Consider the following 26260-nt stretch of genomic DNA (forward strand, 5'->3'; position numbering starts at 1 on the left):
TTTGATTTCATTGTTGACCCATTGGTTTTTAGTAGCATGTTGTTTAGTCTCCATGTAATAGTTTTTTTCCTCGTTTCTCTTTGATTTCTAGTTTCATGTGGTTGTGGTCAGAAAAGATGCTTGAAATAATTTCTATCCTCTTAAATTTGTTGAGCCTTGTTTTGTGTCCTAGTATGTGGTCTATCCTAAAGAATGTTCCATGTGTGCTTGAAAAGTATGTGTTTTCTGCTTTATTTGGATGTAGTATCTTGTAGATTTCAATTAAGTCTAACTGTTCTGTTGTGTCATTTGGGATCTCTGTTGCCTTATTGCTGTTCTGTCTGGAAGATCTGTCCATTGATGTGAGTGAGGTGCTAAAAGTCTCCTACTATTATTGTATTCCCATCAGTTTCTCCCTTTATGTCTGTTAGTATTTGTTTCATGTATCTAGGTGCTCCTGTATTGTGTGTGTATATGTTAACCAGTGTGATATCCTCTTCTTGTATTGATCCTTTTATCATTATATAGTGTCCTTCTTCGTCTTTCTTTATGGCCTTTGTTTTAAAGTCTGGTATGAGTATTGCTACCCTCGCTTTCTTGTCATTTCCATTTGCATGAAATATCTTTTTCCATCTCCTCACTTTCAATCTATATGTGTCTTTAGCCCTAAAGTGGGTCTCCTGTAGGCAGCATATTATAGGTTCTTGTTTTATTATCCAATCTGCCACTCTGTGTCCTTTGATTGATGTTTTTAGTCCATTGACACTTAAAGTAATTATTGATAAGTGTATTTATTGCCATTTTAAACCTTGTTTTCCTGTTGATTTTGTATTCTTTGTTCCTTTCTTCTTTTTGTTTTTCCTTTTGTGCTTTGATGGTTTTCTTTTGTATTATGCTTGAGTTCCTTTCATTTTGGTTTTTGTGAATCTGTTGTATGTTTTTGATTTGTGGTTACCCTGATTTTCAAGTATGTTAACCCATAACTCTATCTACTTGCTTTAGACTGGTGGTCATAACAGCTCAAACACTTTCTAAAAGATCTACATTTTCTTACTCCCCTCCTCCACATTTTGTAGTTTCGATGTCCTGTTTCTCATCTTCATGTTTATCTTTTTGCTGTTCATTGTAATTATAATCGCTTTCACAGAATTTTTTGATTGTTTCTTTAATCTATGTACTGCCTAATTTAAGTAGTCTTCAATCTTTTTATATATTTACTTTTTCTATTGTGATTTTCCATTTCTTATAGATTCCTGTTTCTTTTCTATTTAGAGAACACCTTTCAGTATTTCTTATAGAGTAGGTTTAGTGTTGCTGTATTCTTTTATTTTTTTCTTTGAGAAATTCTTTCTCTCTCCTTCCATGCTTAATGATAATCTTGCTGAGTAGGGTATCATAGGTTGCAGGTTTTTCCCTTTCAGGATTTTAAATGTATCTTGCCACTCCCTTCTGGCATGCACAGTTTCTGTAGAGAAATCAACTGATACCCTTATGGCGGTTCCCTTGTAACTGACTCTTTGTTTTTATCTTGCTGCCTTTAGAATCCTCTCTAACTTTTGCCATTTTCATTATGATATCTTGGAGTAGGTCTGTTTGGGACCCTCTGTGCTTCCTGTATCTGGATATCTGTTTCCTTCTTTAGGTTTGGGAAGTTTTCAGCCATAATTCCTTTGAATAAATTTTTGATTCCCTTTCCTCTTTCTTCTTCTGGGATTCCTTTTATGCATAGATTGGCATGCTTTATATTATCCCATAATCTCATATGTTGCTTTCATTTTTTTCTTTCATTTGTCTTTCTGTCTGCTTTTCTGATTGGGTGATTTCCATTATTCTGTCTTCCAGATCACTTATTCATTCTTCTACCTTATTTAGTTTGCTATTTATTTCCTTTAGCTTGGTTTTCATCTTGGCAGTTGGGTTGTCTAATTTTGATTGGCTCCTCTTTATAGTTTCTAGTTCCTTGTTATGGTGATCTGCATTTCTATCAATAGTCTTTCTTAATTCCTTCAGCATTATTATTACCTCCTTTTTGAGCTTGGGGTCGGGTAGACTGGAGAAGTCTGTTCCGTTGTTCTTTCAGGGGATTTCTCTTGTTCTTTCAATTGGAAATAGTTCCTTTGTTTTTTCATTTTACTTATATTTCTTTGACTCTATGAATTTAGGAGAAACAGTTATCTACTGTGGCTGTTTTTATGTCAGAGCAACCCTGTGTAGACTGTGGGAATCCAGTATTCTTGGTGCAAGGGTTGTTTTTGGTAGGATTCTTGCCATATCTTTTCTCAGGGTCTGTTGGCCCTTGTCCCCTTGATGGCAGTGTGTTTGGTGGTGTTGTGATCAGAGCCTGCACTGGATGTTGAGTAGGGCCTCCTCTTTGCTCTGTGGTTGTCACAGCCCTGTCAGGGGCAGGGTCTGCTCCCCAGTTGTAGGAGTAGAAGCCCCCACCCAGGTCAGGTTCTAAGCTGCAGTGTGAGGTAGGTGGGACTGGAGCACTCTCTCTGGGAAAGGAGCTGCTGTGTATTCTTCCCCAGGAGCTGTCCACTGGAACGTGCAACTGTGATGCTGCCTGCCACCTGGTGCATGCGCCCACAAAGATCAGTGTTGTTGGCCCTGCCTTCAGTGGCTGGTTCCTCTGTGGGAGCACTGGTAATGGGCTTGGAGGTCCCTTAGGTACGTATGCATGCTTACAAAGCCACTGATGGAAAACCTCCTGAAGGTGTGCGCACTGTGGGAGCTCCAGTCACTGGCTCAGACTTCAGCCCTGCCTCCGCGTGCGCGCACCCACAGAGTTTGCAAAACCCGCAGTGGCCGGAGCTGTGCCCCATTGCAAGCATGCTGATAATGAGCCTGCTGTGGCAGAACCACTCTCTGTCCTGTGCACACCCCCAGTTTTGGCCCAAGCCACACTCCTGGCCCTTCAGGCTGTCTCCACGCAGCCAAGCCAAGTCCTCTTCCCAGGTCTGTCCACTGAAGCCCAAGTTTCACTACCCAGTTGCTGTGCACTTCAGGCACGTGTCTCTGGCTAGGAAGTGCAGCGACATGGCGGGGACCGTCTATACTGGTCTTTCTTTACCCTGCAGGGCTGCAGACCAGCTCCCATGCTCTTCTCTCGAGCCTCTGAAGCTCCCTATCTGTCCCAGCAGACCTCCCAGCTGGTGAAGGAGGTTCCCAGGGTGAGGGGACCTTTCCTTTTTCACAGCTCCCTACCAGGGGCGTAGGTCTCATCCCAATTCCTCTTCTTCTCCCTGTTCCCTTTGTCTTCCCCAGTTATGTGGGGATCTTTCTTTCAGCTCTGGTTGTATAGGATCTTCAAGCTTTCAGTAGGTATTCTCTGAGAATTGTTCTACGAGTAGATGTATTTTTGTTTTATTTGTGGGAGGAGGTGAGCTCCATGTCTCTCTGCCATTTTGATCGCCTCCTCTAGGATGATTTTTATTCCTATCTCATTTTTCACATTTTTAGCTACTGATAGATAAATTGACCCAGAAACAAATGATCTGTTTGAAATGGGAGGGGAAGGAATGTTGCATAAATCTGTATGTTTTGGATAGTGTACATCTGTATTGTATTAAGACAACCTATTTAAAAAGTTTTTAAAAAAAATTTAATTTATTTTTGGCTGCGTTGGGTCTTCGTTGCTGCTCACAGGCTTTCTCTAGTTGGGGTGAGTGGGAGCTACTCTTTGTTGCGGTGTGTGGGCTTCTCCTTGCAGTGGCTTCTCTTGTTGCGGAGCACAGGCTCTAGGTGCGTGGGCTTCAGTAGTTGTGGCTCTCGGGCTCTAGAGTACAGGCTCAGTAGTTGTGCACATGGGCTTAGTTGGCATGTGGGATCTTCCTGGACCAGGCCTCCAACCTGTGTCCCTTGCATCAGCAGGCGGATTCTTAACCACTGCGCCACCAGGGAAGTCCCTAAAAAGCTATCTTAGATTTGTTTATCCGAAGGATTTCTTTTCATTTTAATAGTTAAATCTCAGAACCATAATTGGTTTAATAATTTTTCACTAGTGCCTTTAACATGTGGGTTGCTTTACAATATTCTTATAGATAGTAGTAGTGTGCATTTTTATAACCCTGTTTACAAACCCCAGCACTTGATGTATCCCTAAAACTTCCTCAGTTTCTTGTAAACTAGCTCTCATCTCTAATAGTTACTGACCATATTGAATCCAAAAAGCATCACAGCAGTTGGAGTTACTTGAAGGTATTATACTGCAAGTTGCAGGTGAAGTATAAGTCTTTCAAGGAGCACATAACAAAACTTTTTCAACCCTGGTTCATTTGTTGATTGTCTTCCAGTATTTATATAGGACTGGGCTGGGTGCTGTGGGTTAAAGCATGGTGTCTGCCCTCAAAAAATAACTATAGTTGACGGAACAAAGTGGATATAAATAAATAGTTAAATATTTGTATTCCCCATTTATTTTGTTTTCATTTTTGTTTTTGCGGTACGCGGGCCTCTCACTGTTGTGGCCTCTCCCGTTGCGGAGCACAGGCTCCGGATGCGCAGGTTCAGCGGCCATGGCTCACGGGCCCAGCCGCTCCGCAGCATGTGGGATCTTCCCAGACCGGGGCACGAACCTGTGTCCCCTGCATCGGCAGGCGGACTCTAAACCACTGCGCCACAAGGGAAGCCCTGTATTCCCCATTTATAAAAACACAGTATATTACTGGAAATCATACTTTATAGTGCATAGGGACTTCCCTGGTGACGCAGTGGTTAAGAATCCGCCTGCCAGTGCAGAGGACATGGGTTCAATCCCAGGTCCGGGAAGATCCCACATGCCATGGAGCTACTGAACCCATGAGCCACAACTACTGAATCCCGCGCGCCTAGAGCCCGTGTTCCGCAGCAAGAGAAGCCACCGCAGTGAGAAGCCCGTGCACCGCAACGAAGAGTAGCCCCCACTCGACACAACTAGAGAAGCCCGCATGCAGCAGCAAAGACCCCATGCAGCCAAAAAAAATAATAAATAATTTAAATAAATAAAATGCATAATCTTGAAACAAGTTGTGATTTTCTATTAGAACATGATGAGTTAGTTAGATACCAGGGTAAGTGCAAGTAAGAAATCACATATGACTTGCAGGTTTTGAGTATAGATCCTAGAGAAATAGGAAATATGGAGAGAGGGACATCTTTTTTCTTAAGGCTGTTTTTTAGAGCAGTTTTAAGTTCACGGTAAAATAGAGGGAAAGGTAGAGAGATTTCCCAGATCTTGCTCCACACATACCAGGGGGATCTTCTTGGCAAAGATAATGATTGTTTTTTTTGGCATAGTATTTTGGAGAAAGAGTAATGCTGTTGACTTTCTTGCTACTATGCATTTTCTCATAGTTTTACTTACACAAAGGCAGTGTTTTATTCATTTTTAATTAACAAGCTCCTAGCTAAGTGCCTAATATATATAGTAGATACTTAGGGCATTTTTAGTGAATTCCAGCCTTTGTTTCACACCCCTATTTCCTTCTTTGTTGCTTTTTCCCTTTCATCATTGAGAATTTGGTTGGATCATTGTATCAGTTAGGGTAAGATTCAGCTACAGGGACCAGCAAGCAGTTCCAAATAACAGTGGCTTAAATGAACTACAAGTTTGTTTTCCTTTCCCATAAAAGTCCAGGTGGATGGTCATGGAACTTTGTGTTGTCAGGAAGTCAGGATACTTCTCTCTTATTGCTTGCATGTGTGACCTCCTTGTTCTAGAGGGTAGAGTGAGAAGAAAAGGAGGCTAAGCACCACACCCTGAGTAATTCAAGTGTTTAATCCAATGTATCAACAGGAATATTTGTCAGGGAAGAATAGAAAAACATTGAGGCAAAACCTCTATGCAATCTTTAACTAGTAGGACATATTGTAGTTGTTACATTTCTTATCCGCCATAAGATTATAACCTTCTTGGTGACAGACACTTATTTTAATAATCACTTTATACTCTCAGCAGAGTGCCAAGCCAGTAAGTAGTTGCTTAATAATTATTTGTTGAATAGATTAATGAGTGAAAGAAAAAGTTTGGGAACTGTTGCTGTACACATTTGACTATGCTTCAGTAGACATTCCAACATCTTTTGGATGACAAACAGTCCTCACATAGATGTATGGGCTTAAAAATAGAATTAAATACAGAGTTATTTTGAATTTTTTATTTCTTTTTTTCCTAGACTGGGGAATTTTATTTTATTTTCAGTTAGAATATTTTGAAATATTTCGAGCCCTCATTTGCGTTTAAAATACAGAATTGCCTAATTCAAATAATAGATGATTAAAAAATAAAATAAAAATAAGCAAAATTAACCAGGCATTGAACGCTTCATCTGAATTATCTTTCTTAATTACAACAACCTATGAGATTAGGATTTTATTCATAAAAAGGAAATAGACTGAGAAATTAAGTAACTTTCCCAACCTCACAGCTAGTTAATAAATGATAGAACTTGCATTGGGTCAGCATGATTCTAGAGCTGAGCTTTTAACTATATGGTAAATTGAATAGAAAACTAAACTATTTACTAAAATAATAATTTAGCATATGAATGTGAGTCTTATAAGATAGTGGAGAAAACATTTTAACACTATCATTTTTAGCCAAAAAGCAAATAACAGTTGACCCTTGAACAACGTGGGTTTGAACTGTGCGGATTCTTTCACTAAGTACGTACTATAGTACTACACAGTCTGTGTTGGTTCAGTTTGCAGACGTGGAACCCTGGATCTGGAGGGCTAAGTGTAAATTTATGCTCAGATTTTCAACTGCGTAGTGGTCAGTGCCCCTAAACCCCATGTTCAAGGGTCAACTATAAAGTTACGTTTAGGAATCTGGAGGGAAATTTAACAACTTTCCACTTTAGGGCTCCAGACTGGTACCATTGCTCTTTCCTGTTCATTACTATTCTGTTGTAGTGGGAAAAGAGCTATATACAAATGAATGGTTGTGGTTGTGTTCCATTAAAACTTTATTTATAAAAATAGGCAGCAGGCCTGTAGACCATTATCTGCTAACCCCTGGTGTACTATACACCAGATACTATTATAAGTACTTTATATGTATTATTCCATTTAAACGTCTTAACCCAAAGCAGTAGTACTCGTATTATCTCTATATGAGGCAACTGAGCCACAAATAGATTAAATAACTTGTCCAGTATTATAAAGCTGTGAAGCGATGGAGCTAAGACATAAACCCAAACAATCTGACTCCAAAGACTGTACTCTCATATTATAGTATACTGCTTCTTTATTGTACTAGAACTTCTTTTTTTTCTGTCAGTGTCATAGAACAGTATATATTTTTTGTTAATTTACATACCTTGTGCCTGGCACCTATAACTTTTAATAAGAAGTCTAAAAGTAAAGAGGATCGGACTTCCCTGGTGGTGCAGTGGTTAAGAATCCACCTGCCAATGCAGGGGACACAGGTTCAAGCCCTGGGCCAGGAAGATCCCACATGCCACGGAGCAGCTAAGCCTGTGTGCCACAACTGCTGAGCCCACACACCACAACTACTGAAGCCCATGCACCTATAGCCTATGCTCTGCAACAAGAGAAGCCACTGCAATGAGAAGCCTGTGCACCGCAATGAAGAGTAGGCCCCGCTCGCAGCAACTAGAGAAAGCCCGCACACAGCAATGAAGACCCAACACAACCAAAAATGAATAAATAAACTTTTTTAAAAAGTAAAGAGGGGCTTCCCTGGTGGTGCAGTGGTTGAGAGTCCGCCTGCCGATGCAGGGGACGCGGGTTCGTGCCCCGGTCCGGGAAGATCCCACATGCCGCGGAGCAGCTGGGCCCGTGAGCCATGGCCGCTGAGCCTGCGCGTCCGGGGCCTGTGCTCCACAACGGGAGAGGCCACAACAGTGAGAGGCCCGTGTACCGCAAAAAAAAAAAAAAAAAAAGTAAAGAGGATTATTCCTTAACAGAGAAGTTGGTGATTGTTCAGATGTACTTTTAAGTACCTGGAATCCTATAAGGAGAGAAAAAACTATCATGAGGGGAATTAGGTTTACTTTTTAGATTAGTAAGTGTCATTATGTTAATTGTTGGCTCCATGATAAGATTTATCTACAATTTAAATATTGTTTAAATTTACTCTGGCATAAATGTATTTTTTTTTTCTTGTCAGTTTGGATTTAGGTGGCGAGTAGAAAAAGAAGTAATTTCAGGGAAAGGTAATTCTTTTTTTTATTTTAGTTTTTAATAGGATAAGGTTATTTTGTTATATTATTAAAGTCACTGGGTAAGATTATTCCTAATGTATACAATAAGTGATTATCTACAAAATACAAAGTAAAATTAGAGAAGGTGTATTAATGATATATTGCTAACAAAGTTCAGAATATAATGCTTTAATGGTTTTTACGTTTAGAATTTTTGCTTCTAGGATATTCAATTGCAGATAAGTAGAAAATGTTCAAAGAGTTAAAAGTTTCCTAGGAAGGAAACTATCAACAGATGAATACTTGAATTTTTCTCTATTAATTTTTGGAATAATGTGTTGGTATTACTGTATTCCAGTCAAATCCACATTTTGCAGATAGAAATTAAATATTACTTTGAACCTAATAATTTTTAGACAGGCTAGTTCTTATTCTTAGGGAGTCACTGAGTTTGAGCCCAAATATTTAGTCTTACAGAAAAAGAACAAGCATTTGGTAGACAATCAGTAAATGCTTTTTCTATGCATTGTAATCTATTCATAAAATTTTTCTGAAAATTTAATATTTCTGTACTGTCTCATGCTATAAAATTAGCTTTGTATTATTGGTGATTGCATTTAAGTGTTAATCTTTATACTGTCTCACGCTATAAAATTAGCTCTTTATTGGTGATTGCATTTTAAGTGTTAATGCTTCTGAAAACTACATAGGAACATTAAGGAAATAATTTTAAACTAAAAACTTTTAAAAATCTTTGAAAATAAAAGTTTCATTTTTAAATGATTAAACATTTATGCTGTCAGTATGGCTCATATACATCTTCCATAAATTAAGATCAGCCCTAAAGGTACTATAGAGGAGAAGGAAAAAGAATAATTTTAAAGCTATTTTAAACTTTTCTTAGCATTACATTTTAGTTTGTGCTTTTACCTAAGACAATGAGAACTGTTGAAATGTGTACCACAATTTTAAAATTTTATACTTCTATTGAATGGAATTTTCAAGTGACAGTAAGTAATGCTGCCTTTAAAAAAAATTGATGGACATTCTCTAAATTCATGTAATTGAAAAAAGTTTTACTTGAGAAGGGGAAAGAAAGCTATTTGCTCTGACTGAATCTTGGTGCTTTTTTAACAATAGAGCCATTGCTAAACACATACAGATTTAATGAAGTATTTATTTGGAATGAGTGAAACAATGCCAATTTAGAAAAGTTATCAGCCTTTGAACTGGTAATTTTCAAAATTCATTTTGACAGTTTCTTTTTTATAAAAAAAGGCAGTTCCTGTTGGTGCAAATTATTGAGATATAAATGCTTTTTTTTAGTTTGTGCAAATAAGTTTGATCTTGTCTTTTTCTGTTGAAGTTAATAATTGTTGAGTAGTTTATTTTTTTTTTCCCTCTTGGATCATCAATATTAGTCCTTTTTTGCATAGGTTTTAATATACAATGGATATGATAATAAGGCATTGATTTTAGTGTCAAGTGATTCTAAAACTTAGAGCATCAGGTTTGATTACTCATTCTACTTAATCTCAAAATGCTAGTTAAAATGTGTTTTAAATGTCATTTTATGCTGGTACTTAAATGCCATATTAAAAATTTCAATTTTTATCAATTTTAATATTATTAAATATTGAAAAAGATTGTCCCAGTTATAAGTGCATGTACTTTGGAACATATTCTTTTAGGGTATTAGTGAGTACACTTTTCTAGTACTTCCATCTTCCAAAGTGTAAGATTCCCTTACACGGAGTCACTAAAACTCTGTATTTTAATATAAACAGTCAACTTGATAGATAGTCAACTATCTATCAGGTAAAGAATTCTGGAACTGTTTTTTTTTTAAACAGTTCATTCAGCAATTTGATTTGATTGTTGAACATACCACAATTATTGTGGTCAGTTTTTTAATGATTATTTTATAAAGCTAGGAATTTATATATGTATGTCATGTATGTTATGTATGTATGTTGAGTAAATTTCAGAGGTAATACCAGATTGTATAGATAAATATTGTCACCAACCATCATAGCTAATATTCCTTCCTTTATTTGCAGGCCAGTTTTGCTGTGGAAATAAACGTTGTGATAAAAAAGAAGGCTTAAAGAGTTGGGAAGTTAATTTTGGTTATATTGAGCATGGTGAAAAGAGAAATGCGCTTGTTAAATTAAGTAAGTTGATTTTAGGTAGGGTATGATTGATTTCTTCAAAGTTTATCTAGTAATTTAGATTTTAAAATATATAGGCTAATTTAAGATCCAATTAAAAATTTTTAATGTATCTTCTTGGGAACTCTTTTTTTCTCAGAGCTTCTGAAAGTTGCAAGAGTGACATTAGGGGAAATAGTTCTAATGCCAAAGGTAAACCAGTAATTCGTGAAGTGAAGACCTCTTTCCATTAATTTGAGAATGTCACCAGTGCAGAGTGAGATGCAAAGTATCAGAAAAGGCAATATAAAATCTCGCATTAGCTGATAGCCATATTGTTGTGGTGTAGACTTTATTGACTGTCAATAAAGAAAAAATTTTAGAAGGGCAGATTTTTCTTGATATTAGTCTTAAAAGCTTAGGATTATAACCCAGAATACAGAAGTTTCTCTTAATATACATGTTTTAGGATCTGTTGCTTATTCTTTTTTTTCTCCTAAGCTAGTCTTTTATGTGTCAGCTTCTTCTCTGCCTCATGTTAACAACCTTCTCTGGTTCCTAAATACGTGTGCCCTTAGAGTGTCTGCCCACTCTGGGTAGAAATCAAGGATTTCCCCATATGCTACTTGGTACACACCAATGAAGGTTGGTGTCTGAGTTCTTCCTGGAAGTGCTTATGAGGAAGAGTCAACTAGTGTGAACTGAGATTAAAGCAAAAAAGAGACCACAATAGAGGAACTTTTTTGAAAGTTCTTTTACATTTGAAAACTCTTAGAGTACTTCAGAGGAAATGACTATACCCACACTATTGTTATTAGATGTCTTTGATGTGAGATACAATTCTGCCTGTGAAACAGTTTGCTTTTAGAATAACTTGACAGCACCATTTTCTAAAGCAATGGCAGAATATTTTCAATTTCTCAAGCATTCTGATTCAATTTTTATTATATATATACATTTTTTGAGGTGGGAGAGAATCAGATTGTTTTCTTCAGATTATTTGTTTCCCCTCTTACAGTAAAGGAATGTAAAGAAAAATGACAATTTATGATATTAAAAGTAAAGTAGCAGTGCAGTTATTAAAATTTAGCAATTCTGTGCTGTTACTCTTTTTTTTTTTTTTTTTAGGATTATGCCAAGAATGTTCCTTTAAATTAAATTTTCATCACAGGTAATATGATCTTTTAAAATGTGGTTGTTAATTTTAGTACTCTTGGACGTAGTCACCTGCACTGGATGTCTAAAGTAGACTTGAGTGGTTGATGTTTGATTAGTTGGTTGTATATAAAATCCGCCTAATTACCATATGACCACATAAACCAGGGAACTGGAAGTTCGTCATGCCTAACTCTAGTCAAGCAGTTTTAAATGTGAAGGCCTGTGCAGGGTGGTAGATAGATGCTAGAATTTTTGGTTTGGAATCAGGGTTCAGATACTGTAATATTCTTCAAAACTATATTGTAAAGCAGGTCTTCATAAAGTGATTCCTATGTCTCATTTAAGCATTGTTTTAATTAGAGTTTGTCATTCTTACAAAGGATTATACCTCTATACTCATTTCAGATGTTAAAATCCGGCTCCTATTGAATGAGCTAGACTGTGTCTGCCATACTGAATGGGGTAGGAGTATCATTGTTCTGCATTGTGCAGTATATATAGATAGTAGGCTTTCCTATATATTCCTCTCAGCTAATCCACTTGCTAGTCTTCTTGGGCAAGCTATGTAACCTCTGTAAGACTCAATTTTATTATCTCTAAAAATGAGTATACTAAGGTTATTGTGGGGATTAAATGAAAATGCATATAAAATGCTTGACACAGTGTCTGGCGTATGGTAAGTCAAGCATAATGAAGTCCCTGGCGTTGCAGATGTTCAGACAAAATCTGTGTAACCTGGCATGATTGTAGTGGTCAAGTTTCATGTCCTGAGTAACACTTGAAAGTCTTAACAGTAAGATTCTGCAACTTTATAAAATGTATATATTAGTATATTAATTTAAAATCAGCTGTGTTCTAAATGAGCCTTATCTAGTATTTTAGCTATTAAAAATAAATAAAAAATTTTAAATTCTTAAAATTAGCAAAGTTTTTAGATTAATTGATTTCCCCTCTCAATGATACTGGAAGATAACAAAGTTTTATTTGACCTTGAGTTTCGAGCTTCATTTCAAGATTGAAATTATTCTTACAAGAGGCAAGAAGTTATTACTGTCTTAAACAGTATTGTAGTATTTGGTGTATCTTAATTTGAAAGGCCTGATAAGCAAGTTTCTTGAAAGTAATCCACTCTGTTGTCTCTTCATCTTCTTTCCCAGTCCCAGTTTCAGCATTATCACCTTTTCCTATTTAGTGTTTCTTTTCTTAACCAATTAAAATCAGTTGTTTGCCAGCTATGGCACTGACAACCTTGTAAACTTGGCCTAGAAGAGATAAAGCTACAGCAGTAAAAGGATAAGTGGTCTAAAGTAGATATATGAGTTAACAGTAAGCTTTTCCATCCTCGTTCTATTATACCTTTGCTGTATTCCTTTATTCTTAAGAGAAGAATTTTCTATTTACTGGTGGTTGAGAACTGTTAGAGTGGTTTTTTCTTGTATGTGTTTTTTCAAAGTGTAGGTAGATATGAATTATGTGGAGGAAAATGAGATTTGATTTTGTAATTTTTTTAGAATGGCTAAATGATAGAATATAGAAAAGAAATGAGTAAAAACTGTGATTTACATTTACTAAGGTTTATACACAGAACTTATAAAAATAATCCTTTGTGTCAGAGTGTTCAGGCTTCATAATCTTACAGAATTGTTTTAATTAATATACTAACCTAAAATATTTACAGACTCATTTAAGGGTTCCTTATTATGTAAACTACATTTTAAAAATGAGTACTTTAACTGATTTGACTTTTTTACCCATTGATTTTTATTTTTTGTAAAATTCAGTTGAAAAAGTTAACTTTATATTGTTCAACATAAAGGAGAAAAGAAGTCAAGTCAAAAAAAAGAAAGGATAAAGCCAGAAAAGATTGTGAAGAGTCATCACATAAAAAATCCAGATTATCTTCTGTAGAAGAATCCTCTAAGAAAAAGGATAAAGGTAAAAGGGAATTAAAATAAAATATTTATTTCTGAACATGAAGTATAATCTGCCATATGTCACAAATGTTGAATTTAATTAGTAAATGCATTTAGAATTCTGTTTTATAGTAGTTGAAAGGAAACTGGTTGGAGAATTTAGATATGAATTTACAGTAACTTACAGGAGTTTCAATAACAAGGTTGGTTTTGATTCATTTTTGGCAGATGGTATAATATTGCAACAGCATTCTAATTTCTGGATTTGTTACTTACAGACTTGTTACCTTGAGCAAGTCACTGAATTTCTTGAGTTTCACTTTTCTCTTGTACATAGTGGTGATATGAATACCTGCTCTTTATACTGCTGGTGCTTATTGTGGAGAATCAAATAAGGATGTGAAAGGCACTTTGAACACTGTAAATCAGTACATAACCTATAAGTCAGTTTAACATTGTAACACTGTGATTTCAATTATCATGGTCTGTGTGATTTTTCTCACTAGCTTATGAGCTTCTTGAAATGATAGAGGTTGATATGTATATGTCCTCGGAACCTAACATGGTGCTGTGCACATACAATTAGTAAATAACTGTTAAATTCAAATCCAAGTCAACTGCTACTTCTTCCTCAGCAGTCCTTAAGCTAAGCCTTAGTTTTCTCATGCGTAAAATGGTCATGATAATCTTACCTAGTAAGTCATAGGATTTTTCAGAAGTTGAAATGAGATAATGCATGTAAGCAGTTTGCATAGTACTTGGTACATAGTTAGCTATTATGAAGGTTACTGCTAGTTGCTTTTTTAGTCCATAATAAAGTAGAGTCAAATTGACTATAACTTAGAGTGAATTGGACTTAAATTAGGTAGGTAATGGTAGATTGAATTAGATTCCAGCCTGTGTTAACATAATACTTGAACAGGAGAGGGCTGCCTTGCTCCAGCTATGAAGATCATTAGATATGTTATGTTCTTACATACACTTTTTTCTTCTAACATGTCATGATACATTCAAGTATATGTATCGCCAAGTTTTTGACTTGGTAAAATTGATAGATATTGAGAGGAAAAATACTGATATTCTATTGTTTATTGAGAAATGGTATTTGAAACAGAATACTTTTTTGTCTCTAAATCATGTTTCAAATTTCAAAATAAATTTTAATTAAGTGTGAGAATCTCATTTGAGTTTTTAAAAATTTTTATTTATCCTCATGTGCCAGTAAAATATTTAGTGTATTATATCTGAGGATTTTGTAGCATTTACTATTATATAATATATTTATATCATAGTATAATACTATGTTAATCATTGCATATTCCAAATTAAAGAAGAACTAATCCCTGCCTTATAAAAGTTTATTCAGTACCTCCAAAACAGATAATTAGGTAGCTGGATACTCAGGACTAGGGTTGCACCCCTCAAATTATAATATATATATGCATGTGATCTTCCTTATAGATGTTTTTCCTTTAGTGTTCTATATTTCGGTAGGTGATACCTCTGTCAACCTAAAAACTAATATCGGAAATCGGGAAATTATCCTTGATGCCTTCTTTTTTTCTCGTTACTTATGTAAATACTATCAGTTTTACCCCCAGGGTATGTATTTCTCATGTTCTCTCTAGTCTAGTTCAAACTACCATGTTTTCTCATCTAAGCTACTACTATATTATCCGTACTGATTCTAACACTGTCTTGTCATCCCACCTCCCTCTCCTTAATCCATTCTCCATCTAGTAGTGATTTCCTATGTTCTTAGGATATAATCAATATCTGGACAAAGCCCAAAGGCTCTATATGATCCAGCATACAAGGCTTGTTTATCACTACTCTTCACCTTACATTCACACTCCACCCACATAGCCTTTCAGTTTCTAGAAAATGCCAAACTTCTTTCTGTTTAAGGACTGTATAGGTGCTGCTTCCTCTCTAAAACCTCCAGTCCCATCCTAACTCATCCTTCAGATTTAAGCTTAAATGTCACTTCCTCAGGGATCCTTTCCTGACCATGAATCTAAATTAGGACTCCCATTTATAATGCTTTCACAACCTTGGAACTTTTCCTTCATTACACATATGACAGTTACATAAAACACAAGGAGAACAGGGATTCTGTCTGCTGTGTTCATTGCTTTATCCCTAGCACCCCACTAGCACAGGTAAGACATAAATAATAAAGAATAAGAAAATGAAAGACTTGAAGATTGTTTCAGGGCAACTTCATGGATAGAAAACCAAAGCAGAGTGGAATTGAGACATCTGTGTCTTATATACTCTTTATTCAGAGCACCTTTCGTAGCAGAGAGCACAGGATATAGTTCTTTTTTTCAGCTTCTTTGGTATAAAGCAGAAAATGACAACATCTTAGCAAACTTTTAGGAAAACCATGTAGACCTCTTTAATATCTTCTCATCTGGGATCGATCATCTGGAATTAGGTTGATCTTGATATGATACTTTCTTGCCAGGCCACCTTAATTTGGCCCAGACTTGAATAGTAATTAGTAAATGCTTAATATCGCAGCTGCATTTGGACTGTTGGCATTCCTCAGAACAATTACTTTCTTGATCTTTTTCCTATCTTTTCAGCCTCTCCTCAGCCTCTTGACTATAATTCCTCCTCCATCTTACCCTTGTTGGAATTGCTCAAGGCTCTTACACAGCTTCTCTTTATTCTCTCTGTTCTCCCTGTGTGATCTCATCACCGATAGCCTTAGGTTACCATCATACAAAATGCTAAATAAGTGGATGGATGGATGGATAATTGGATGGCTAGATAGCTGAATGGATAGAGAGGAAATGTAAGAAAGATCAAAGCTTGACTTTGAGGACCAGTCTGCTTTGGCAGGTGTGAACAGAACAGGGTATTTAGGTAAATTGTCTTGGCAGGAAGTTCAAGATCTTACCCCTCCCACCTCCATCCTGCCCCCAAGCTCAGTTCCTTGGGTAGGCATTTTCTGACACCCTTCACCCCACTCCTCCAGGCAAGATTAGGTCCCTCTTAGCACGTTCTGATAGCATCCTGCACTCTCCTTTAGAAATACATATCACTCTTGTAATAATTTTTCTGTGAAGGAAGGGACTGTGTGACTTGTTTAATTCTCTATCCCCAGTTCCTAAGCACAGTGCTTGCCCCACATAGTAGGCATTCAGTAAGTGTTAGGTGAGTGAGTCAGTGAAATCAACCAATTTCTCAATGTTGAAAGGAACATCAGAGATCAGCCCTGGAATCATGATCAAAAAGATTTTCTGTGGTTTCACCTTTCAAAACATGGTCCTTTGCATTGTCATCACTTGGGAGCTTGTTAGAAATGCATAATTTCAGACCCTCCAGACCTCCTAAATCAGAGTTGCACTTTAAGTTCCCAGAATGATTCATATGTACAATAAAGGTTAAGATGCACTGCTCTTTATCATGTATTTGTTCTGCTTTAGCTTCAACACCTCCAGGGAAAAGGTACCCATTATCCAAAATACTCCTTTACGTTTCAGACAGCTGTAATTGCTAGCAGGTTTCTCTTAACATTTAGCCCAAACGTACAACTTCCTTCTGGTTCCAGCTGTGTCCTTTTTTTAACCTATAGACACTTGGAAGCAGGTATCATTGTTCCTTACATGACAGAGAAGATGACAGAGAAGAATACATTTCTTTTGCCATTGGAAGTTTAGCTATGTTTTTATTTGCTCTCTGATGACTAGGAAATAAGTATGAGTGAAGAAACAACATAAAGCAGTTGTTGCAGTCCAGGCCTTGGCTTCCTTTGGAATCTTGACCCTGTAGTTCTCACACCCTCTTGTCTGGCCTTAAGGGGCCATTCATGCTACAACTTGGGCTAATTATGAGACCTGTCCAGGGAGGTTGGAGGAGTTGTTACTCTCCATCTGTTTTCTGTTCTTTTTTGAGTTAGCAGCCTTCAGAAATATTTCCCCTGAGGTCTTACTGCAGGAGATTGTATAATGATGATTTTTTTAGATTACTTTAATAGATCTTCAGTACTTTTTCTGTTTCCCTCACTGGGTAAACCATTGTAGAATTGAAAATGTTTGTTTTATGACATAATTTTTTGTGTGATTTTCAATTACAGAGAATTCTCACCTGTATATGATCTTCAAAAAAGATTAAGAAAGATTATTTAATTTTTTTTTCTTAAAAGATTAAGAAAAGGCATTTATTTGTAAACTGCTTTCAGATGTTGAACATCTGTAGATAAAATATTGTTTGTATTGCAGCTAATCTATGAGGGGTTTTTTGGATTTTTTTGGTTTTTTTTGTCCTAGCAACATGAGATTTATTTTTTATAGGTGTTCATTATTTTTTATGTTTTGTGCTAGGTATTCCAGGCTGTACAAGAGCATAAAACACCCCTCCCTAAAGGAATCTAACATTTTAATTAGGGTGATAAGTCTAAGGAACAGGAAAGATTAAAAGACAGTGAAGTGCTTTCCTGCAAGTCTATACACTAGACTATTGGGAAGAATTCCAGTTATAGCTATAGTTGTTACACCACTGCAAGATGATTCTTGACAAAACAGTGCTGGGTTTTTTGTTTTTGTTTTTCATCACATTCACTCTCAGTGAAATCAGAAAATTCTATCAACAGTATCAAGTTTTTATTTAATAAAAGTATACAGATTCAAGTTATTTACAGTTTAGGTTTCCCACAAACTGTAACTTGTTCTGATGTAAATTTTTGTTGTTGTTTTTGTACTGTGTGAGAAAAATCATAGAAAAAAGAGCAAAAGTGTATTTCTTCCCCATATTAGAACATTTAAAAGTTTCTTATGTCAAGTATAGAAGAGCATAATTTTTTTTTTTTCAGTAAATATAGTGGATAAACATTTTAACTTCACATCATGAAGTGTGAAGGAAGAGAACAAGAGGGATGAAGTTGGGATAGAAAAAGAATTGGGGAGGTGGATTAAAATTTAAGAAATGTTGCTTATATTGCACAAGACTGAGTGATCTCTTGTCATTTGGTGATTTTGATCGATCAAATTAAATATATGGTTTGTACATAGAAAGCAAATGTTAGCAACGGTTGTTACTGGTCAATTTTTAGTAAGTCCTGTAGTTTTCATCAGATTGGATTTCATTGAATATTTGCTACAAATTTTATTGTTTCTTCCCTGCAACATTCCAAAAAGTATTCACAATGACTTACAAAAATATATACTATAAGATTTTTTTAAAGGTGAAATCAAAATAATGGAAAAATAAGATAGAATAGGAAAGTAAAGCTAGAGGTAAAATTAATACAGACAAATATTTACCAAAAAGTCTTGCATAATTGCAAAAGTAGATCATAGATTTGTCACTGTCCTTCCTAACAACCAAACCAAAGAAAGGAAACCACCAGTAGAATGATTAATTGTACCCATACAATATTAAAGAGAACTCGCAGGGTGTTCAGTTTTTCCAGGCAGTTTTGAGAGCAGAATCTACTGTGGATTCATAAAAGGGGGTATCCATTTGTGATATAACAAACAGTAACCTTGTATCTCAACAGTAATATGATGTAGAATTTCTTAAAGAACTTGCAATAAATAGGGTCTAACAAAGTGTAGTTCAGTAACATACCTAATTTATGTTATAATATCTGGACTTATTTATAGAAATTTAGAGATTTGAGACTTCTAGCCTTACTTGTAAATTTATAAACTTAAGAGTTAATTTTTTTCTGATTTTAAAGTAATATATATTTATGTGGCAAACTCAGGAAAATATTTAGTAATTGCTCTAAATCACCATTCAATTTAAACTTTATTAGCATTTTAGTATATAATTCTTAAGGAGAATTTTTAAGTGTTCAGTAATTAGAAATTTTAGAGAAATAGAATTTTAAAGATATTTACTGTTTAAAAATTTAATGAAGAGGGAGATATCAGTGGAGGTATTCGTCTACTTTAGGAATACAACGTATTCTTTATGAATTACTTTACTCATACCATTTTGTTTTCAACATATTTGAAGTGTCCTTAAAGCACTGACACTTCCTTTCTCCCCATGTGAATCCTAATCTATCAGTAAGCTCCTTCTTCTACATTAGGTTAAGTTTCCTGACAGTTTATAGAACATAGCCAGGCATGAGACGATAGACTTAAGCTATCTGAGGATGGGGTAGTAAGTATATATAGTTTTAGAAAGCATACACAGGTTAAAATGGGAAATTTTATAGTTTTTGCCAATTTCCAACTATATGTTGCAGTGAGAGGTGTGAAGGCCTATTTAATGTTAAAAAAACCCATTGCCCTTCTCCAATTCCAATTTTTATTAAAAAATCTTTTGGGGAAAGGGCTTGACTGACTTGTTTATATTAATTCTTTCATTTGCTCTTCCTTCCTTCTCCCTCCCACTGTTCTTCCCCCAGCCCTCTCAAACCTCCCTCATTTCCCGGAAATAATCTTAAGTCTCTTCACCCTCTTCAGCTAGGTCAAACTTCTGGTGGTAGGGAGAGGACAATACTGTAGCCAACCTGAAGAATCTCTAGCTTAGATTGGTTCTTGAAGTAGAACCATTTCAAGCAGGGGACATGTACCTTGTTATAGTTTGCCAAACCCAGATATCTTCTCAGGTGGTCAGTGACCTGTCTTAGGTGGTCTTGGCAATTTTACAACTCAAATTCTGCTGTTTCTATTATATATTTCATTTCCATTTGGATAATATTCAGTTACCCTTTTACCCTCATTTAACATATGGATTATTTACACCAGATCCATAAAGAAAAACCCAATTTCTATGGGGAAAAAGAATTTTAACTTGCTTTTGTTGATTGTCAGCCATAATCGCAAGTGGATTAGTTGTATACCTCATTTAATCGTAGTAATGGGCATATAATATCCCATTTTGCAGATAAGAGAACCAAGACCAGAGAATTTACATAAATTGCCTAAGGTCAAATAGTTGGTTACTGGCAGAGCTACGATTAAACACAGGTGTATAACTCCAGAGTCTGCTCTTTTACTTATATCATCAATAACTGTTCATCAGTGAATCAAAAGTTAGTCTACTCTTTTTTTTTTTTTTTTTTTTTGCGATACGCGGGCCTCTCCCTGTTGTGGCCTCTCCCGTTGTGGAGCACAGGCTCCGGACGCGCAGGCTCAGCGGCCATGGCTCACGGGCCCAGCCGTTCTGCGGCATGTGGGATCCTCCCGGTCCGGGGCACGAACCCGTGTCCCCTGCATCAGCAGGCGGACTCTCAACCACTGCGCCACCAGGGAAGCCCCTAGTCTACTCTTTATACCTCAGTTTGGGCAGATATATTACACAAATCCACATTAAATGATTTGATCTGTGTCTCAGTTCTATCTGTAAAATGGGTATAAAGAGACTTGACTTCATTGGATTATTATCAGAGTCAAGTGAAATAATAAACATGTAAAGCATGTGTCTTATATGAAGTAATCTTTGATAATCTGTAGCTATTATTGCTATATCAGAGAAAAGGAAAATACTGGACATTAGATTTTGTGTTTGTTCTTCACAATGGGTCAGATCAAAAGTTAAGTCTGTAAAAGTCTGACCTGTCCATTGTTTTCATAATTGGCCACTTGCCGCTTCTTCAGTAGGCCAAGTTATTTAGGTATGTAATATCCAGAAAAACCAAGATGATGGATCTACTTGCATTATTCAAAGCATATAGGGAAAATTATATGCAGTTTGCATTACATTACATTTGCATTACATTCTAAAAGGAACATTGAAAACTTAAAGCAGGTCAAGAATAGAAGAACCAAAGTGTTGTCAGAATTTGAAATGTTGTTATAGGAGGAAGGTTGAAGGAACCGTAGATGTTTAGCTTAGGAAAAAGTGAAGAGGGAAGGGGTAAGGAGGTAGACATGGAAACTGTAGATATTTTCAAGACTGCTACTATGTAGGAGACTTATTTTTGGTGGCTGGTTGGCATAACTAGAGTCTATGGATAAAAATAGCCCAAGGACAGATTTTTGCCTTAATTTACGGAAAAATTTGTCAATTAGAACTATCTGAAGAAAGGAATGGGCTGCTTCAGGAAGTAGTGAGGTGTTTAGATTGGACAGCCAGTTGTTATTGGAAGTATTACAGTAAGATGTTCATTTATTGGATAAGGGCTGGACCTCCAAGCTCCCCTTCCAGTACAAAGTCAGTGACTTAAATTCTGATCCCCGCTTGTCAATAATTACTGTGTAGATTTGACACTGATACAAATGCAAGCATCATTTTGTGTTGCCCATTGTTCTAAATGCAGTACCCTTTCCACCTCTGGCAGGTTGTAGCAGTTATCAAAAAAATGATTTGTAGTTACTGTCAACCTCATGGAATTAGGTATTATAGATTCATAGTTAAATATTAATAGATTCATAGGGTTGTAAGGGACCTTAAAGGTCATATAATCCAGTCTTGTAGATTTGATTCTCTAAGGATATTTGATCACTTTTTCAGCATGTCCTCTTTCAAAGAGAGTTATTTTATAATGTTATTCTAAACTAATTGTACTTTTTAGTAAAACTGGATCGTCTGTTACCAGAAAACTGGTGTAGGAAAGCTGGCATGTGGGCAGTACTCTTGAGAGGGAACAAGAAAACAGGTGGTTGTAAGGCCTTTTGAAATTAGCTGCCCACTTTCAAAGGCCTTGTAGGTTTGTTCTCTGACATCATTGACAGGATAACACCATGGTGATAACTTTACTAGGCCTAATTAGTTTTTCTGTGCTTTCTTTATCTCAGTTAGTGAATTTTCATAAAAATAAGAGCAGAAGACTTTTTTGTTTGTTTTGTTTTTGTTTTTTGGCTGCATTGGGTCTTTGGTCTTCGTTGCTGCGCACGGGCTTTCTCTAGTTGTGGCAAGCAGGAGTCTACTCTTTGTTGTGTGCAGGCTTCTCATTGCGATGGCTTCTCTTGTTGCAGAGCATGGGCTCTAGGTGCACAGGCTTCAGTAGTTGCAGCATGCGGGCTCAGTAGTTGTGGCTTACGGGCTCTGGAGCGCAGGCTCAGTAGTTGTGGCACACGGGCTTACTCTGTGGCATTTGGGATCTTCCTGGACCAGGGCTTGAACCCGTGTCCCCAGCATTGCAGGTGGATTCTTAACCACTGTGCCATCAGGGAAGTCCCAAGCAGAGTATTTTTGTCTTTTCGCATATTCAGTTTGGGACACTGGCAGTTCCAGTGCTGGCTGTCGTTGAGTGGGAATCTCATTCCCAGAGCTTTATAATTTTATCATCTTTGTGTGTAGATCGTTAGAAGCACAACCCCCATTCCCTTTTTTATTTTTTTGCTGTTTTCGTTAGAATTTGTGCTAGAATAGATTCAGTTAGGACCAAAGTTCAGACATAACATGTTGATTCAAGGATCAAAGTCCAACAGGAAAAAAGGCTAGAACCATCATGGCAAATCAGTACTGTTTTATTTTTGTGTTGTGTTTAACTAAGGTGCATTCTGTATTGACAGGCCAAATTTGTGTCACTTCTTTTCCAGACTAATGGTCATTATTGGAGAGGAATTATTTGCTAACATAATTACTTTGTGGCATATAATTTTATTGTCTCATAATACATGTTTCAGTATTTGATAATTTTTAGTTGACTAATATAGGGTGATTCATTTGAAACATGTCTATTTTATGTTTTAAAAATAAAATTTATTGTTTTTACTGATGTTTAAAGGTAATACATGATTATTGTTTAAAATACAAAAAAATTTGGAAATGCTTAAAGAGTAAAACTATCCCAGGCCCACAGGTAATATAATCACTGTTAAGTTTGGTTGGTCCTTACATACTTATTTATGTGTGTGTGTGTGTGTGTGTGTGTGTGTGTGTGTGTGTATGTATTTATATACACACACATGCATATATAAATAATAATATATATGTAGATATGTTTTAATACAAATTGTATTATACTATGCTTGCTTTCTGTAACTTTTAAAAATTTTGATATAGCATACACATTTTTCTATGGTAATTCAGGTGTGCTATGGGGTTTTTTTAAATAGCTGTATAGTATTTTTTAACCAAGCCTTAATCCCTAATTGGTGGGGATTTAACTTGTTTTCTTTTGCTGTTGTTGTTATACAATGGACATCTTTGTACATATATCTGAGTGCTCGTTTATTCTAAGTAAATAATTAAATTCCTAAAAGCATTGCTGGTCAAAGGGTATCTATATTTTAAAGTGATCTATATTGCCAGATTTTCCTCAAGAAAATGGTATTTACTCCTAACAATGTATGAGAACATCTGTTTCTTCATTGAAATGGACTTCTTCTAGTTAATGTAATCAGCATTAATTATTTTTTAAGTCTGACAAATTTTTTTTCATAATTTAACTAGCTAGTCCCATATACTAGTTCAGTTCTTAAGGTCTTGATCCTAATGTAAATACTCTACAAAAATCTTACCCTGCATGTCTTTTGTATGATCAATAAAAATAAGAAACTAAATTAAAGACAACTGTATTACAAGAGATAATTCCTTTATAATATAGAGTTAATATTGGAATTGTTACTTTAACTCAGTATAATTTATAGAAGTTTCCCATGAGACTTTAAATCCTTGGTCTATTTGCTGAGGCTCTTTGGTATATATCAGCTTATTATTTTTCAAAAGAATTTATTGGTCTGGAAAAGTGCATTAAATTTTCAGAGAGCCATAAAAGTTGAAGCTAAACCACAGGTAAATCTGGAATTTATTTAATTGCATTGGTGGGTAGTTCAAAATGTGTTTTAAATGTAATGTGCACATTTAAAAAAATCTCTTTTAAATGAACAGGAAGCTCTGATGAGGAAGGAAGTACTTCAGAATCTGAACTTTGGAAGGGCCCACTACCAGAGACAGATGAAAAATCACAGTAAGTCCTGATAATAGTATTAATAGACAGCGATAATGCATACCTTCTACATCAGTCTAGGAAGCTCTGACCACAGCCATTTTTGATAACAGTTAATGAAAAACTTAGCATCATGAATGTCTTTTTAAAGCCAAGGAACACCTAGCCTGCTAAGGTCAGAGTGTATTCCCAGCCATTGTTTATGGCCATAAACAGCCAACTTGTCCAGCTCCCTCTTGGTGAGTAAATCTTTCCTCAGCTCACATTGACAGATGACCCCCTAGTCTTTGCTTTTATTGTTTCAGAGAGATACTGTTTACTAGCTTCCAGAGCAGCCTATCCATGATATTCTTATTATCATAAACCTATACAGGGGAGCCCCTTGAAGATATATACAGGTGTAAACGTTTTCTTGCCAACAGCCACCTTACACCCCAGAGATACACAAGTCAACACATGCATTGTTCTCTGCTATTGGTTGGAAGAGCTATCTGCATATAGGCTGGAATATTATCAGTTCTTCTCATATACTGGGATATTCACCACTTGAGCTTTATCTGTTGAAAGGGGATAAAATAATACCTACTACATAGAGTTTATTGTGAAGATTTAATAGAATAAAGAATGTAAAGCACCTGGTCTGGCACGATACCTACCAATATAGTAAGTGCTCAATAAATTTTAGTCCCATTTTGTTACTCTAGTCATATTGGTTCATAATAAGAGACCTGTTGAATCAATCATAATTCGCTAATTTAAGCTGATTATAAAACATATTGCTAATTATATAATATGTTCTCAGTGTAATAGAATTCAGGTGTGTTGGAAAGAGTGTTTTTTTTTTTTAAAAAAAGATGTTTTTTTCTATGACCTTAACCTTTATTTTTGTCAGCCAAGTAAAGAATTCCCAAATGAGTCGTCGTTATAGATCAGATTATAAAAAAGGTATCACTATCCTAGTAAAACTATCAACTGAACTTTTGACCATATAACTTTGCCTTGAAGAGCTGAAAATGACAGAACAGGTCTTGGAGTCAGCTCACCTTTTTGGCAGTAAAGATACATGAATAAAGCCTAAGAGGGGTTTCATAATCCAAAGCTCTTTGTGACCTTATAAAAACTTGACATCAGGTACTGACATCTAAGTTCACACAGAAATTCAGCTAATTTCATATATTTAAGTTCTTACTACAATTTAAAAAATTCTACTGCATTTTGCTGTCATGCTTGGGAAAAGGGGCAGTAGCCAGGAGAATACCAAATTGTAGGTAATTTTAAATCAACTTTATCTGATTCTGGAATTAATTTTTTAAAAATTTGAACATGGTTGTGGTGGCTCTATGCATTCACAATTATTTAAAGCCAAATGATGGAGTCCCATTGTGAATCTCTGATCTAAAAGAACATTTTCTGAAGAGACTGGTGCACAGAATTTGTCCAGCTTGATTCTCTGTTCCCAGAAGGGAGAAAAGCAATTGTACATACATTTAATCTTTAGAACAGCTCTATGAGGAAATGTGATGTTCTTTGTTTTACAGATAAGGAAACTGAGCCCAGAGAAGTTAAATAACTTGCTTGCTCAGCAAATAACTGACAGAGCTAGGACTTAAAAAACACTGTCTGACTTGAAAACCTGTGCTATTACTACTGTGGCTCCTAGCACTAATGTTTATTTAGTACTTTACAATTCTCATAATATTTTAACACATTATAGTGTAATATCTCCTTTCAGAGTTCTGTTCTTTGTTTTAGACATAATCTTCACTGCTACAGATACATATTTACTCTTCTCAGAGTAATAAAATCTGCAGCCTAAGCAGATTTTCCCTATTCCTAGGAGTAAGACTTGTATTTTTCCTTAAAATAGTTTTTTTCATTCATTTTTTGATCAGGCTATAATTTGAAATGAGAATGAACAGAGTAAGTTATAAAGTTAACCAAAAAGTAAAGAGAAGCAATGACATTTCACAAAGTACTTCAAAGTAAAATCTTAGGTAATAAGTACATTTAGGGAGACGTGCCAACATATACAGCATTTTCAATTTAATCAGTCTTGGTATAGTTATGATTATTTTAGAAGCCAAGAATTATTATTTTTTTTGCATTATTATT

General features: G+C 35.8%; 1 protein-coding gene across 13 annotated transcripts in view; it reads left to right on the forward strand.

The window, feature by feature from the left end:
- LOC309971473 (protein FRA10AC1) overlaps window positions 1–26260 on the forward strand; it is a 167142-nt gene that overhangs the window by 137837 nt on the left and 3045 nt on the right. For all 13 annotated transcript variants that reach the window (XM_082854475.1, XM_082854477.1, XM_082854472.1 and 10 more), the window contains 5 exons: window positions 8090–8135; window positions 10184–10297; window positions 11402–11444; window positions 13248–13366; window positions 24091–24169. In XM_082854475.1, coding sequence (XP_082710601.1) covers window positions 8090–8135; window positions 10184–10297; window positions 11402–11444; window positions 13248–13366; window positions 24091–24169 — 401 coding nt within the window. The remainder of the gene's footprint in view (window positions 1–8089; window positions 8136–10183; window positions 10298–11401; window positions 11445–13247; window positions 13367–24090; window positions 24170–26260) is intronic.

Source organism: Leucopleurus acutus (genome assembly GCF_964270905.1).
Source record: "Leucopleurus acutus genome assembly, chromosome: 14".
Taxonomy (NCBI): Eukaryota; Metazoa; Chordata; class Mammalia; order Artiodactyla; family Delphinidae; genus Leucopleurus; species Leucopleurus acutus.